We start from the raw sequence: 16,530 nt of genomic DNA, 5'->3' as shown, positions 1-16,530 counted from the left end.
TGGGGTGTGGAATAGACTGCCTGCAGTGATAGTGGAGTCAGACACTTTAGGAACATTTAAGCGGTTATTGGATAGACACATGGAGCACACCAGGATGATAGGGAGTGGGATAGCTTGATCTTGGTTTTAGATAAAGCTCGGCACAACATCGTGGGCCAAAGGGCCTGTTCTGTGCTGTACTGTTCTATGTTCTATCCACATCCCTAGCATTAAGTGAGTCCCAGTCAATATAGGGGAAGTTAAAATCTCCCACCACAACAATCCTGTTACTTTTACACCTTGACCAAATCTACCAACATATCTGCTTCTCTATCTTCCTCTGGCCGTTGGGAGGACTATAGTAAACCCCCAAAATTGTGAATACACCCTTCCTGTTCCTGAGCTCTACTCATATTGCCTCGCTGTATGAGCCCTCCGAGGTGTCCTCCTGCAGTACAACTGTGATATTCTCCTTAACCAGTAGTGCAAATCCCCCACCCATTTTACATCCCCCTCTATCCCACCTGAAACATCTGGATCCTGGAACATTAAGCTGCCAATCCTGTCCTACCCTTAACCAAGTCTCTGTAATGGCAACAACATCATAGTTCCATGTTCTAATCCACTTCAGTCCACCAGGCCCACTTTGATCAGCAACCACATCCTGCCTGCTCTTTCTGTGAGCCTTACTGGCCCTAATCTCTGGTTCCCCTTCAGTTAATTCCCACCCCCCTGCCAAACTAGTTTAAATCCTCCCGTGTGACATTAGCGGCCAGAATATTTATGTCTTTCCAGTTTAGATGCAACCCGTCCTCCTTGTACAGGTCCAGATATCTGGACCATTAGAAGAGATCCTAATGGTCTAGATATCTGAAACCCTCCCTCCTACACCAGTTGTTTAGCCACGTGCTGAGCTGCATTATCTTCCTATTCCTAGCCACACTAGCACGTGGCACAGGGAATAATCCTGAGGTTACAACCCGAGAGGTCCTGCTTTTTAACTTTCTACCTAACTCCCTAAACTACTGCTGCAGGACCTCGTCACTCTTCCTGCCTATGTCGTTAGTACTAATATGTACCACGACCTCTGGCTATTCACCCTGTCCCTTCACATGGGCTTTCTGCCCATTCAGAGACATCCTGGACTGAGAGCGTCCTTATGCCTCTCTCTTACATAGAGTTCAGATGACTCATACCAGTTAGGCTTCAAACAGAAGAATGCAATTTACACCTTTTGCCTCTAATCAGGCTTCAGGTGATTGACAGATAACTGCCACTCCACTCTTTGGCTGGGGGCAGCTCCTGTTTCCCAACTAACTAGACCACTACACTTATAACTGAAAAAACTGGAAAATTAGATTTACCACTTACCTCCTTAATTACCACACTGCTCCAAATTACCAAATTTCAATCCCACTCTGGATGCATCACTCAGACTGTCTCTCAATCAGGTGCGCAAAGCTTATCTGAGGAAGGATGTTCTTGCTATAGAGGGAGTGCAGAGAAGGTTTACCAGACTGATTCCTTGGGTGGCTGGACTGACGTATGAGGAGAGATTGAGTTGATTAGGAATTTGCTTGCTTGAGTTTATTTGAGTGAGAAGGGATCTCATAGAAACTTATAAAATTCTAACAGGGTTAAACAGGGTAGATGCAGGAAGGATGTTCCCGATGGTGGGCATGTTCAGAGTCAGGGGTCATAGTCTCACGACATGGGGTTAAACCTTTTATGGCTCAGATGAGGAGAAATTCTTTCACCCGTAGAGTGGTCTGTCACAGAGGTTTACAGCATGGAAACAGGCCCTTCAGCCCAACTTGTCCATGCCGCCCTTCCCATTTGTGGAATTCGCTAACACGCAAAGTAGTTGAAAACAAAATATTGCCTGTTTTCAAGAAGGAGTTAAATATAACTCTTGGGGTGAAGGGTGAAAGGAATCAGAGGATATGAGGGGAAGGTTGGATCAGATTACTGAGTTAGGTGATCATAATGAATGGTGGAGCAGACTTGAAGGGCTGAATGGGCTACTCCTTCTCCTATTTTCTAAGTTTCTATGAGCTCTGATACCCAGAGCTCAGGTTTCTGCAGCTGTCTGCACTTCCTGCACAATTGGTTGTCTAGGACACTGGTAGCACCCATGACTTTGTACATTTTACAGGACATGCATTCCACTTGACTGAGTTGCCAAGTCTTAACTTCATTTTGCTCGCATCAGCTCTGTTCTATTTTAGAAACATAGAAACATAGAAAAACTACAGCACAAAACAGGCCCTTCGGCCCCACAAGTTGTGCCGAACATATCCCTACCTTTTAGGCCTACCTATAAACCTCCAGCCTATTAAGTCCCATGTACTCATCCAGGTGACTCTTAAAAGACCCTATTGAGTTCGCCTCCACCACCACTGACGGCAGCCGATTCCACTTGCCCACCACCCTCTGTGTGAAAGACTTACCCCTAAAATTTCCCCTGTACCTACCCCCCAGCACCTTAAACCTGTGTCCTCTCATAGCAGCCATTTACACCCTGGGAAAAAGCCTCTGAGAGTCCACCCGACCTATGCCTCTCAACATCTTATATACCTCTATTAGGTCTCCTCTCATCCTACGTCTCTCCAAGGAGAAAAGACCGAGCTCCCTCAGCCTATCCTCATAAGGCATGCCACTCAATCCAGGCAACATCCTTGTAAATCTCCTCTGCACCCTTTCAATCATTTCCACATCCTTCCTGTAATGAGGCGACCAGAACTGAGCACAGTACTCCAAGTGGGGTCTGATGAGGATCTCATATAGCTGCATCATTATCCCCGGACTCCTAAACTCAATCCCTCGATTGATAAAGGCCAGCACACCATACGCCTTCTTAACCACCTCCTCCACCTGCGGGGCCGATTTTAGAGTCCTATGGACCCGGACCCCAAGGTCCTTCTGATCCTCTACCGTATTAAGAGTCTTTCCCTTTATATTGTACTCCTTCATCCCATTTGACCTGCCAAAATGGATCACTACGCATTAATCTGGGTTGAAGTGCATCTGCCACTTCTCCGCCCAGTCTTGCATCCTATCAATGTCCCTCTGTAACTTCTGGCATCCCTCCAGACTATCCACAACCCCACCAACCTTCGTGTCATCGGCAAACTTACCAACCCATCCCTCCACTTCCTCATCCAGGTCATTTATGAAAATGACAAACAGCAAGGGTCCCAGAACAGATCCCTGGGACACACCACTGGTGACCGACCTCCATTTAGAAAAAGACCCATCTATACACACTCTCTGCCTCCTTTGGGCAAGCAGTATAATAAGGTGATTTTGTATCACCTTATTATATTGACCCCCAATTATCACTTATTCCAGGCATGCGTTTTCACACACTGCCCCTTACACTGAGCAATTATCAACCAATCAATTACCAGTTTCCTGTGACATCCAGGTGTCTTTTTGTTATCCCCTCCTGTCTCACAGCAGCTGAAATACTGACTGAATAATTAGCCTCTACTCTTGCAGCAGGACAAAAGCACTTTCTAAAAATGTTAATAAGCAAAAGAGCTCCTTTTTCTGCTGTGCATCCAATTCTCAGTTTGATCCAAGTGTAGTCACTGGGACTGTGTCTCACTCAGGATGAGGTCTCTGCCGCTTATTCATCTCTCGCTCTCATTTCGAACACAAAATTATTGGCTTTTCGGTCCCAGGGATTTGGTTTTAGTCCCTTATGTTTCTCCAAAACTTTTACTTCTCTGATTAATTTCCCGAATTTCCTCACTTTTTCAGATCCTCCGTCGATTATTGTCTTTTATCATCAAGACAGACACAAAATATTTGTTCTGATTCTCTGTCATTTCTTCGTTCCTCATTATAATTTCTCCTGTTTCTCTGGGACTTGTTTTTATTTTAGCTGCTCTTTTTTATACGCTATGGGCTTTAAACTAAATAGTCAGGATGAGGGTTCTGTTGCAGTAAAAATTAGAAAATCAAAGTTAGAACATAGAACATAGAAAAGTACAGCACAGAACAGGCCCTTCGGCCCACGATGTTGTGCCGAGCTTTATCTGAAACCAAGATCAAGCTATCCCACTCCCTATCATCCTGGTGTGCTCCATGTGCCTATCCAATAACCGCTTAAATGTTCCTAAAGTGTCTGACTCCACTATCACTGCAGGCAGTCCATTCCACACCCCAAACACTCTCTGCGTAAAGAACCTACCTCTGATATCCTTCCTATATCTCCCACCATGAACCCTATAGTTATGCCCCCTTGTAATAGCTCCATCCACCTGAGGAAATAGTCTTTGAACATTCACTCTATCTATCCCCTTCATCATTTTATAAACCTCTATTAAGTCTCCCCTCAGCCTCCTCCTCTCCAGAGAGAACAGCCCTAGCTCCCTCAACCTTTCCTCATAAGACCTACCCTCCAAACCAGGCAGCATCCTGGTAAATCTCCTCTGCACTCTTTCCAGCGCTTCCACATCCTTCTTATAGTGAGGTGACCAGAACTGCACACAGTATTCCAAATGTGGTCTCACCAAGGTCCTGTACAGTTGCAGCATTACCCCACAGCTCTTAAACTCCAACCCCCTGTTAATAAAAGCTAACACACTATAGGCCTTCTTCACAGCTCTATCCACTTGAGTGGCAACCTTTAGAGATCTGTGGATATGGACCCCAAGATCTCTCTGTTCCTCCACAGTCTTCAGAACCCTACCTTTGACCCTGTAATCCACATTTAAATTAGTCCTACCAAAATGTATCACCTCACATTTATCAGGGTTAAACTCCATTTGCCATTTTTCAGCCCAGCTTTGCATCCTATCTATGTCTCTTTGCAGCCTACAACAGCCCTCCACCTCATCCACTACTCCACCAATCTTGGTGTCATCAGCAAATTTACTGATCCACCCTTCAGCCCCCTCCTCTAAGTAATTAATAAAAATCACAAAGAGCAGAGGACCAAGCACTGATCCCTGTGGCACTCCGCTAGCAACCTGCCTCCAATCCGAAAATTTTCCATCCACCACCGCCCTCTGTCTTTGATCAGACAGCCAGTTACCTATCCAATCGGCCAACTTTCCCTCTATCCCACACCTCCTCACTTTCATCATAAGCCGACCATGGGGGACCTTATCAAACGCCTTACTAAAATCCATGTATATGACATCAACTGCCCTACCTTCATCAACACACTTAGTTACCTCCTCAAAAAATTCTATCAAATTTGTGAGGCACGACTTGCCCTTCACGAATCCATGCTGACTATCCCGGATTAATCCGCATCTTTCTTAGTTAAAGGAGAAAGTAGGAGCGCAGGTTCGTGATGAGGTGGATTGTAAATAAAAGGATGAGGCAGAGTGTGTGGGTGTCATACTGCACTAAGGAATCACAATACCCAGGGATCCGGGTTCGATTCCAGCCTTAGGTCACTGTCTGTGTGGTGTTTGCACATTCTACCCATGTCTGCGTGGGTTTCCTCCCATACTCAAAAGATGGGCAGGTTAGGTGGATTGGCCATGCTAAATGTGTAGTGTAATGTGGATAGGGCGGAGGGGAAGGGCTTGAGTGGGATGCTCTTTCAGAGAATCAATGCAGACTTGATGGGTTGAATGCCCTCTCTCTACACTGTAGAGATTCCATGATTCTATGACCAGTGCTGGGTCCCTTGCTGTTTGTAGTGAACATTACTGATCTGGATGTGAATGTGGGAGTATGATCAGTAAGTTCACAGATGACATGAAAATTAGTAAATAGCAAGGAGGAAAGGCTTAGATGACAGGATGATGGAGACAGGCTGGTCAGATGGGCAGAACAGCGGCAAATGGAATTTAACCCTGAAAAGTGTGAGGTGATGCATTTTGGGAGGACTAACAAGATGAGGGAATATACAATGAACGGTAGGATGCTAGGACAGAGAACCAGAGGGACCTTGCGGTGCATGTCCAGAGATCCCTGAAGGCAGCAGGATGGGTAGATAAGGTGGTTGGGATACCTGCCTTTATTAGTCGAGACAAATAATATAAGGGCAGGGAGGTTTTGATGGAGCTGGAGAAAACGCTGGTTAGATTACAGCTGGAGTATTGTGTGCAATTCTGGTCACCTCACTATAGGGTGTGATTGCTCCAGAGAGGATGCAGAGGAGATTCACCAGGATGTTTCCTGGGCTGGAGTGTTTCAGCTATGAAGAGAGGCTGGATATGGTGGGGTTGTTTTCCTTGGAGCAGAGAAAGTGGAGGGGGGACCTGATTGAGGTGTACAAAATGATGAGAGATATAGAAAGAGTAGATAGGAAGAAACCTTTCCCCATAGTAGATGGGTCAATAATCAGGGGGCAGGAGATTTAGAGGGGATTTGAGGAAAAGTTTTTTTCACCCAGAGGTTGGTGGGAATCTGGAACTCACTGCCTGAAAGGGTGGTCGAGGCGGGAACCCTCACAACATTTAAGAAGCATTTAGATGAGCACTTGAAACGCCCTAGCTACTGGCCAAGTGCTGGAAATGGGGGTTAGAGCAGATAAATGCTTGACAGCTAACACAGACACGATGGGCTGAAGGGCCTCTTTCTGTGTTGTGATACTATATAACTCTATGACTTTGGGCAAGGTTCAGGAAAACATCTATTTGTGATGTGGGAAGAGTGGACTGGATAGAATGAACGGTATTTATTCAATTTCTGCTTCTTTGTGTTTATAACCTCACCTCCAATTCTCTGTGCTGAGTATTTCTATCATTTTTTTAAAAAGTTTATTTATTAGTCACAAGTAAGGCTTACATTAACACTGCAATAAAGTTATTGTGAAATTCCCCTAGTCGCCACAGTCCGGCGCCTGTTCGGGTCAATGCACCTAACCAGCACGTCTTTCAGACTGTGGGAGGAAACTGGAGTACCTAGAGGAAACCCATGCAGACACGGGGAGAACGTGCAAACTCCACACAGACAGTGACCCAAGCCGGGAATCGAACCCAGGTCCCTGACGCTGTAAGGAGCAGTGCTAACCCACTGTGATCTTCTCGAAGTGAATCCAGACATTGTAACTTTCTGGGACAAGCCAATAACAAAGTTCAGAGAGAAGTCAGTGCATTCTCTTTGGGAAATAATGTAGATTGTCCTGACCAATGGCTTCAAGTCTCAGCTTCAGATGGAGAAAGGAAAGAGAATGATTTGTTTATGTATCGAACCAAAGTGTTTTACAGCCAATGGAGTTCTTTTGGATTCTAGTCACTGACATGTAATCTTTCCTTCCTGTCAGCATGATGATCTAAGACCTACGATTCTAAGACGTCATTCATCATCTGATATATCCAAGCAGAAATTTGGAACCATGCCACTCATTCCAATCCATGGAGATGACAGCAATTCCGTCATGGTATCAGCAAATCAAACACTGGTAAAACAAGATGACTTTCTGTGACAGCTGTTAGGTGCTTTATGTTGCTGCAGTTGGCTTATGTCCAGCATTTTCTGTTTTTGTTTCAGATTCCAGCTTCTGCAATATTTTGCTTTTATCTTATATCCCTTGCACCTTGTTCAGCCAACTGCATCACGAAAGAAAATGCAGCAGATTTCTAACCCATGAATTTCACCAAATACACCAGATGAATATCGAAAAGAGTGGTACTCAAACAATAGATCCATTTTCAGTTTGCTTTCAAGGGGGTAGCACGGTGGCACTGCTGCCTCACAGCGCCAGGGACCCGGGTTCAATTCAAGCCTTAGATCACTGTCTGTGTGGAGTTTGCACATTCTCCCCGTGTCTGTGTGGGTTTCCTCCGGGTGCTCCGGTCTCCTCCCACACTCCAAAGATGTGCAGGTGAGGTTGATTGGCACTGCTAAAGTGACCCTTAGTGTCAGGGGGGTTAGTAGGGTAAATACATGGGGTTAGGCAATAGGTGGGATTGTTGTCAATGCAGGCTTGATGGGCAAATGGCCTCCTTCTGCACTGTAGGGATTCTACGATCATTTAAAGTTCTATGATCAAGAAGAAATTAGATATCGCACTTGGGGCTAAAGAACTCAAGGGATGTGGGGTAAGGCATGATCAGAAGATTGAATTTGATGATCGGCCATGATCAAAATGAATGGCGGAGCAGGCTCAAAGGGCCAAATGCTCTCCTTCTGTTTCTAGTTTTTATCTTTCTATGAGTCCCTCAGGATATTGTCCTAGCCCCAACCATCTTCAGCTGCTTCATCAATGATCTTTCTTCCACCATAAGGTCAGAAGTGGGGATGTTTAAAGATAAAGTTAAAGTAAACAAAGAACAAAGACCATGCTGCCCGACTTAATTAAAACCCCCTACCTTTCCGGGTACCATAACCTTCTATTCCCATCCTATTCATAGAACATAGAACATAGAAAAACTACAGCACAAACAGGCCCTTCGGCCCACAAGTTGTGCCGAACACATCCCTACCTTCTAGACCTACCTATAACCCTCCATCCTATTAAGCTCCATGTACTCATCCAGGAGTCTCTTAAAAGACCCTATTGACTTTGCCACCACCACCACTGATGGCAGCAAGATGTATTTGTCAAGACGCCCCTTAAAAGTCACTACCGTATTCGCTTCCACTACCTCCCCCGGGTTCCAGGCACCCACTATTCTCTGTGTAAACATTCTGCCTCGTACATCTCCTTTAAACCTTGCCCCTCACACCTTTACCCTGTGCCCCCTAGTAATTGACTCTTCCAGCCTGGGAAAAAGCTTCTGACTACCCACTCTGTCCATGCCCCTCATAATTTTGTCGACTTCTATCAGGTCGCCCCTCAGCCTCCGTCGTTCCAGTGAGAACAAACCAAGTTTCTCCAACCTCTCCTCACAGCTAATGCCCTCCATACCAGGCAACATCCTCGGGTGGATGGAGCTATTACAAGGGGGCATAACTATAGGGTTCGTGGTGGGAGATACAGGACGGATATCAGAGGTAGGTTCTTTACGCAGAGAGTGGTTGGGGTGTGGAATGGACTGCCTGCAGTGATAGTGGAGTCAGACACTTTAGAAACATTTAAGCGGTTATTGGATAGGCACATGGAGCACACCAGGATGATAGGGAGTGGGATAGCTTGATCTTGGTTTCAGATAAAGCTCGGCACAACATCGTGGGCCGAAGGGCCTGTTCTGTGCTGTACTGTTCTATGTTCTATGTTCTATGTAAATCATTTCTGTACCCTCTCCAAAGCCTCCACATCCTTCTGGTAGTGTGGCGACCAGAATTGAACACTATATTCCAAGTGAGGCCCAACTGAGGTTCTATAAAGCTGCAACATGATTTGCCAATTTTTAAACTCAATGCCCCAGCTGATGAAGGCAAGCATGCCGTATGCCTTCTTGACTACCTTCTCCACCTGTATTGCCACTTTCAGTGACCTGTGTACCTGTACACCCAGATCCCTTTACCTATCAATACTCTTAAGGGTTCTGCCATTTACTGTATATTTCCTATCTGTATTAGACCTTCCAAAATGCATTACCTCACATTTGTCCGGATTAAACTCCATCTGCCATCTCTCCACCCAACTCTCCAACCGACCTATATCCTGCTGTATCCTCTGATGGTCCTCATCGCTATCCACAAACCCACTAACCTTTGTGTCGTCCGCAAACTTACTAATTAAACCAGTTGCATTTTCCTCCAAATCATTTATATATATATTACAAACAACAAAGGTCCCAGCACTGATCCCTGAGGAATGCCACTTGTCACAGCCCTCCATTCAAAAACGCACCCTTCCACTGCTACCCTCTGTCTTCTTTGACCGAGTCGGTTTTGTATCCACCTTGCCAGCTCATCTCTGATCCCATGCGACTTCACCTTCTGCACCAGTCTGCCATGAGGGACTTTGTCAAAGGCCTTACTGAAATCCATGCAGACAACATCCACTGCCCTACCCTCATCAATCATCTTCGTCACTTCCTCGAAAAACTCGATCAAGTTCGTGAGACACGACCTCCCCTTCACAAAACCATGTTGCCTCTCACGAATACGTCCATTTATTTCCAAGTGGGAATAAATCCTGTCTCGAAGAATCCTCTCCAATTATTTCCCTAAAACTGATGTAAGGCTCAACGGCCTGTAATTACCTGGATTATTCTTGCTACCCTTCTGAAACAAAGGAACAACATAGGCTATTCTAGTCCTCTGGGACCTCCCCTGTAGCTAGTGAGGATACAAAGATTTCTCTCAAGGCCCCAGCAATTTCCTCCCTTGCCTCTCTCAGTATTCTGGGGTATATCCCATCAGGCCCTGGGGACTTGTCTAACTTAATGTTTCTCAAGAACCCCAATACCTCCTTTTTGATCTCAACATGACTCAAACTATCTGCACATCCTTTCCCAGACTCATCATAAGAACATAAGAACATAAGAAATAGGAGCAGGAGTAGGCCATCTAGCCCCTCAAGCCTGCCCCGCCATTCAATAAGATCATGGCTGATCTGACGTGGATCAGTACCACTTACCTGCCTGATCCCCATAACCCTTAATTCCCTTACCGATCAGGAATCCATCCATCCGCGCTTTAAACATATTCAGCGAGGTAGCCTCCACCACCTCAGTGGGCAGAGAATTCCAGAGATTCACCACCCTCTGGGAGAAGAAGTTCCTCCTCAACTCTGTCTTAAACCGACCCCCTTTATTTTGAGGCTGTGTCCTCTAGTTTTAACTTCCTTACTAAGTGGAAAGAATATCTCCGCCTCCACCTTATCCAGCCCCCGCATTATCTTATAAGTCTCCATAAGATCCCCCCTCATCCTTCTAAACTCCAACGAGTACAAACCCAATCTCCTCAGCCTCTCCTCATAATCCAAACCCCTCATCTCCGGTATCAACCTGGTGAACCTTCTCTGCACTCCCTCCAATGCCAATATATCCTTCCTCATATAAGGGGACCAATACTGCACACAGTATTCCAGCTGCGGCCTCACCAATGCCCTGTACAGGTGCATCAAGACATCCCTGCTTTTATATTCTATCCCCCTCGCGATATAGGCCAACATCCCATTTGCCTTCTTGATCACCTGTTGTACCTGCAGACTGGGCTTTTGTGTCTCATGCACAAGGACCCCCCAGGTCCCTTTGCACGGTAGCATGTTTTAATTTGTTTCCATTGAGATAGTAATCCCATTTGTTATTGTTTCCTCCAAAGTGTATAACCTCGCATTTATCAACGTTATACTCCATTTGCCATATCCTCGCCCACTCACTCAGCCTGTCCAAATCTCTCTGCAGATCTTCTCCGTCCTCCACACGATTCACTTTTCCACTTATCTTTGTGTCGTCTGCAAACTTCGTTACCCTACACTCCGTCCCCTCCTCCAGATCATCTATAAATGGTAAATAGTTGCGGCCCGAGTACCGATCCCTGCGGCACGCCACCCGATCCCTGCGGCACGCCATCATCCACCAAGTCCTTCTCTTTGGTGAATACTGGTGCAAAGTACTCGTTTAATACCTCACCCATTTCCTCTGGCTAGATTCCCTCCCTTGTCCTTGAGTGGGCCAACCCTCTCCCTGGCTACCCTCTTGCTCTTTATATATGTGTAAAAAGCCGTGGGATTTTCCTTAATCCTGCTGGCCAATGCTTTTTCGTGACCCCTTTTAGCCCTCCTTACTCCTTGCTTAAGTTTGCTATTTGCTTCGTGTGTTTCCCAGCCTCCTAGCTATGACAAATGCTTCCTTTTTCTCTTTGACTAGGCTCACAATATCTCTCGTTATCCATGGTTCCCAAAATTTGCCATACTTATCCTTCATCCTGACAGGAATGTGCCGGTCATGAATCCCTATCAACTGACACTTGAAAGCCTCCCACATGCCAGATGTTGATTTGCCCTCAAACATCTGCCCTCAATCTACATTCTTCAGTTCCGGCCTAATATTCTTGTAATTAGCCTTCCCCCAATTTAGCACCTTAACTTGAGGACGACACTTATCTTTATCCATCAGAACCTTAAAGCTTACTGAATTGTGGTCACTGTTCCCGAACTGCTCCCCTACTGAAACATCGACCACCTGGCTGGGCTCATTCCCCAATACCAGGTCCAGTATGGCCCCTTCCCTAGTTGGACTATCTACATACTGTTTCAAGAAGCCCTCCTGGATGCTCCTTACAAACTCTGCCCCATCCACGCCCCTAGCACTAAGTGAGTCCCAGTCAATATAGGGGAAGTTAAAATCTCCCACCACAATAACCCTGTTACTTTTATACCCTTGCCAAAATTTGCCTACATATCTATTCCTCTATCTCCCTCTGGCAGTTGGGTGGCCTATAGTAAACCCCCAACATTGTGACTACATCTTTCCCATTCCTGAGCTCTACCCATATTGCCTCGCTGTATGAGCCCTCTGAGGTGTCCTCCCGGAGTACAGCTGTGATATTCTCCTTAACCAGTGGTGTAACTCCCCCTTTTACATCCCACTCCATCCCAGCTGAAGCATCTGTATCCTGGAACTCTGAGCTGCCAATCCTGTCCTTCCCTTAACCAAGTCTCTGTAATGGCAAGAACATCGTAGTTCCTAGTACTAATCCAATCTCTCAGTTCATCTGCCTTACCTGTTCATAGAATCATAGAAACCCTACAGTGCAGAAGGAGGCCATTCGGCCCATCGAGTCTGCACCGACCACAATCCCACCCAGGCCCTATCCCCACATATTTTACCCCGCTAATCCCTCTAACCTACGCATCCCAGGACTCTAAGGGGCAATTTTTAACCTGGCCAATCAACCTAACCCGCACATCTTTGGACTGTGGGAGGAAACCGGAGCACCCGGAGGAAACCCACGCAGACACGAGGAGAATGTGCAAACTCCACACAGACAGTGACCCGAGCCGGGAATCGAACCCGGGACCCTGGAGCTGTGAAACAGCAGTGCTAACCACTGTGCTACCGTGCCGCCCTGTTACTTAGAAACATAGAAAAACTACAGCACAAACAGGCCCTTCGACCCACAAGTTGTGCCGAACACATCCCTACCTTCGAGACCTACCTGTAACACTCCATCCTATTAAGCTCCATGTACTCATCCAGGAATCTCTTAAAAGACCCTATTGAGTTCGCCTCCACCACCACTGACGGCAGCCGATTCCACTCGCCCACCACCCTCTGTGTGAAACACTTACCCCTAACATCTCCCCTGTACCTACCCCCCAGCACCTTAAACCTGTGTCCTCTCGTAGCAGACATATCCACCCTGGGAGAAAGCCTCTGAGAGTCCACCCGATCTATGCCTCTCAACATCTTATACACCTCTATTAGGTCTCCTCTCATCCTTCGTCTCTCCAAGGAGAAAAGACCGAGCTCCCTCAGCCTATCCTCATAAGGCATGCCACTCAATCCAGGCAACATCCTTGTAAATCTCCTCTGAACCCTTTCAATCTTTTCCACATCTTTCCTATAGTGAGGCGACCAGAACTGAGCACAGTACTCCAAGTGGAGTCTGACGAGGGTCCTATATAGCTGCATCATTATCCCCAGACTCCTAAACTCAATCCCTCGATTGATAAAGGCCAGCACACCATACGCCTTCTTAACCACCTCCTCCACCTGCGGGGCCGATTTTAGAGTCCTATGGACCCGGACCCCAAGGTCCTTCTGATCCTCTGCAGTACTAAGAGTCTTTCCCTTTATATTGTACTCCTTCATCCCATTTGACCTACCAAAATGGACCATGACGCATTTATCTGGGTTGAAGTGCATCTGCCACTTGTCCGCCCAGTCTTGCATCCTATCGATGTCCCTCTGTAACTTCTGACATCCCTCCAGACTATCCACAACCCCACCAACCTTCGTGTCATCGGCAAACTTACCAACCCATCCCTCCGCTTCCTCTTCCAGGTCATTTATGAAAATGACAAACAGCAAGGGTCCCAGAACAGATACCTGGGGCACGCCACTGGTGACCGACCTCCATTTAGAAAAAGATCCATCTATACCCACTGTCTGCCTCCTTTGGGCAAGCCAGTTCTGGATCCACCAGGCAGCAGCCCCTTGGATCCCATGCCCTCTCACCTTTTCCAGAAGCCTTGCATGGGGGACCTTATCGAACGCCTTGTTAAAATCCATATAAACCACCTCTACCGCCTTCCCTTTGTCAATGTGTTCAGTCACATTTTCGAAGAACTCCACCAGGCTCGTAAGGCACGATCTGCCCTTGACAAAGCCATACTGAGTATTCTTGAGCATACTAAATCTCTCTAAATGCTCATATATCCTGTCCCTCAGGATCTTCTCCATCAGTTTACCAACCACTGAGGTTAGACTCACCGGTCGGTAATTACCTGGGCTATCCATATTCCCCTTCTAGAAAATAGGAACCACATCCGCAATCCTCCAATCCTCCGGCACCTCTTCCGTCTCCATCGACGACGCAAAGATCATCGCCAGAGGCTCTGCAATCTCTTCCCTCGCCTCCCACAGTAACCTGGGGTACATCCCATCCGGACCCGGCGACTTATCTATCTTGATGCCATTCACAGATTCCAGCACAACCTCTTTCTTAAAGTCCACATACTCAATCCTTTCAGTCCACCGCACGCCCGCAGTACATCCACCCAGGTCCTTCTCCTCTGTGAAAACCGAGGCAAAATACTCATTGAGCACCTCTGCCATTTCTACTGGTTCCGTACAGACTTTCCTGCCTTCACCTTTTATAGGCCCTATTCCGTCACGTCTCATCCTTTTACTCTTCACATATTCATAGAACGCCTTAGGGTTCTCCTTAATCCTACCTGCCAGGGCCTTCTCGTGACCCCTTCTGGCTCTCCTAATTTCCTTCTTCAGTGCTTTCCTACAAGCCGTATACTCTTCTAAATCCCTATCTTCGCCAAGCTCTCTGAGCCTTTTGTACGCTTTCCTTTTCTTCTCGACTAGGTCCCGCACAGCTTTCGTGCAACACGGTTTCTTTCACCGACCAACACCTCCCTGTCTGCTCGGAACGTTGTCCTGTAGAACTCTAGACAGACATTTCCCCGAGAATACCTCCTTCCAATTTACTCCTCTAATTTGCTGTCTCATGTCTTCATATTTCCCCTTACTCCATATAAACACTTTCCTAGCTTGCCTGATCCTCTCTTTTTCCAATGCAAGCCTAAAGGAGATAGAGTTATGATCGCTATCCCCAAGATGCCCTCCCACTGAGAGATCTGACACCTGTCCAGGTTCATTGGTCAGTATCAGATCAAGTACAGCCTCTCCTCTTGTAGGCTTGTCCACATGCTGTGTCAGGAAACCCTCCTGAACACACCTAATGAACTCTTCCCCATCCAATCCCCTTACCCTAGGGATATTGCAATCTATGTTTGGGAAATTAAAGTCTCCCATCACAACAACTCTGCTATTACTGCATCTCTCCAGGATCTGTTTCCCTATCTGCTCCTCCACCTCCCTGTTACTATTGGGTGGCCTATAGAAAACTCCCAGCAAAGTGACCGGCCCCTTCGCACTCTGAACTTCCACCCACAGAGACTCGGTGGACAATCCCTCCACAGCGTACACCTTCTCTGCAGCTGTGACACTATCCCTGATCAGCAGTGCCACTCCACCCCCTCTCTTGCCTGCCTCCCTGTCCTTCCTGAAACATCTAAATCCTGGCACCTGGAGTATCCAGTCCTGTCTCCGAGACATCCAAGTCTCTGTAATGGCCACCACATCACACTTCCAGGCATCGATCCACACTCTGAGCTCATCCCCTTTATTCACTATACTCCTGGCATTAAAGTAAACACATCTCAATCCTTTGGTCTGAGCTCTCCCCTTCTCTATTCCCTGTCCATCCGCCCTCTTGCACTGCCTATAACCCTTCTCTGTTACACTTCTCGCATTGAAACAAATGCACTTCAGTCCACCCTGTCTGCTGTTTCTCTGAGTCTTACGGGCCTACTCTCTGTTTCCCCTTTCAGCTAATTCACCTTTGCTTTGGTTCCCACCCTCCTGCAAAACTAGTTTAAATCCCCCTGTGTGACACTAGCAAACCTCTCGGCCAGGATATTTATGCCCTTCCAGTTTAGATGCAGCCCATCCTTTTTGTACAGGTCCCATCTGCCCCGGAAGAGACCCCAATGGTCCAGGTATCTGAAACCCTCCCTCCTACACCAACTGTTTAGCCACATGTTGAGCTGCACTATCTTCGTATTCCAAGCCTCACTAGCACGTGGCACAAGGAGTAATCCTGAGATTACAACCCTAGAGGTCCAGCTTTTTAACTTTCTACCTGACTCCCTAAACTGCTGCTGCAGGACCTCATCACTCTTCCTACCTGTGTCGTTAGTACCAATATGTACCACAACCTCTGGCTGTTCATCCTCTCCCTTCAGAATGCTTTCTGTCCGTTCAGAGACATCCTGGACCCTGGCACCAGGGAGGCAACAGACCATCCTGGAGTCTCTTTCACGTCCACAGAAGCACCGATCTGCACCCCTAACTATAGAGTTCCCTATAAATATTGCTCTCGTCCTCTTTGTCCCTCCCTGCTTAACAACAGAGTTTATTAGTCACAAATAAGGCTTACATTAACACTGCAATGAAGTTACTGTGAAATTCCCCTCGTCGCCACACTGCGGCGCCTTTTCGGGTC

The 16,530-nt window shown here is 46.8% G+C and overlaps 1 protein-coding gene across 4 annotated transcripts in view; it reads left to right on the top strand.

Annotated features, from left to right (window-relative positions):
- Nucleotides 1-16,530, top strand: part of arap3 (ArfGAP with RhoGAP domain, ankyrin repeat and PH domain 3) — a 482,966-nt gene that overhangs the window by 456,294 nt on the left and 10,142 nt on the right. For all 4 annotated transcript variants that reach the window (XM_078231730.1, XM_078231729.1, XM_078231727.1 and 1 more), the window contains one exon: nt 7,214-7,351. In XM_078231730.1, the coding sequence (XP_078087856.1) occupies nt 7,214-7,351 (138 nt within the window). The remainder of the gene's footprint in view (nt 1-7,213; nt 7,352-16,530) is intronic.

The sequence above is a fragment of the Mustelus asterias genome, chromosome 16 (assembly GCF_964213995.1).
Source record: "Mustelus asterias chromosome 16, sMusAst1.hap1.1, whole genome shotgun sequence".
Lineage (NCBI taxonomy): Eukaryota > Metazoa > Chordata > Chondrichthyes > Carcharhiniformes > Triakidae > Mustelus > Mustelus asterias.
Note: the sequence above shows the minus strand (reverse complement) of the source record. Positions and strands in the feature narration are given on the sequence as shown.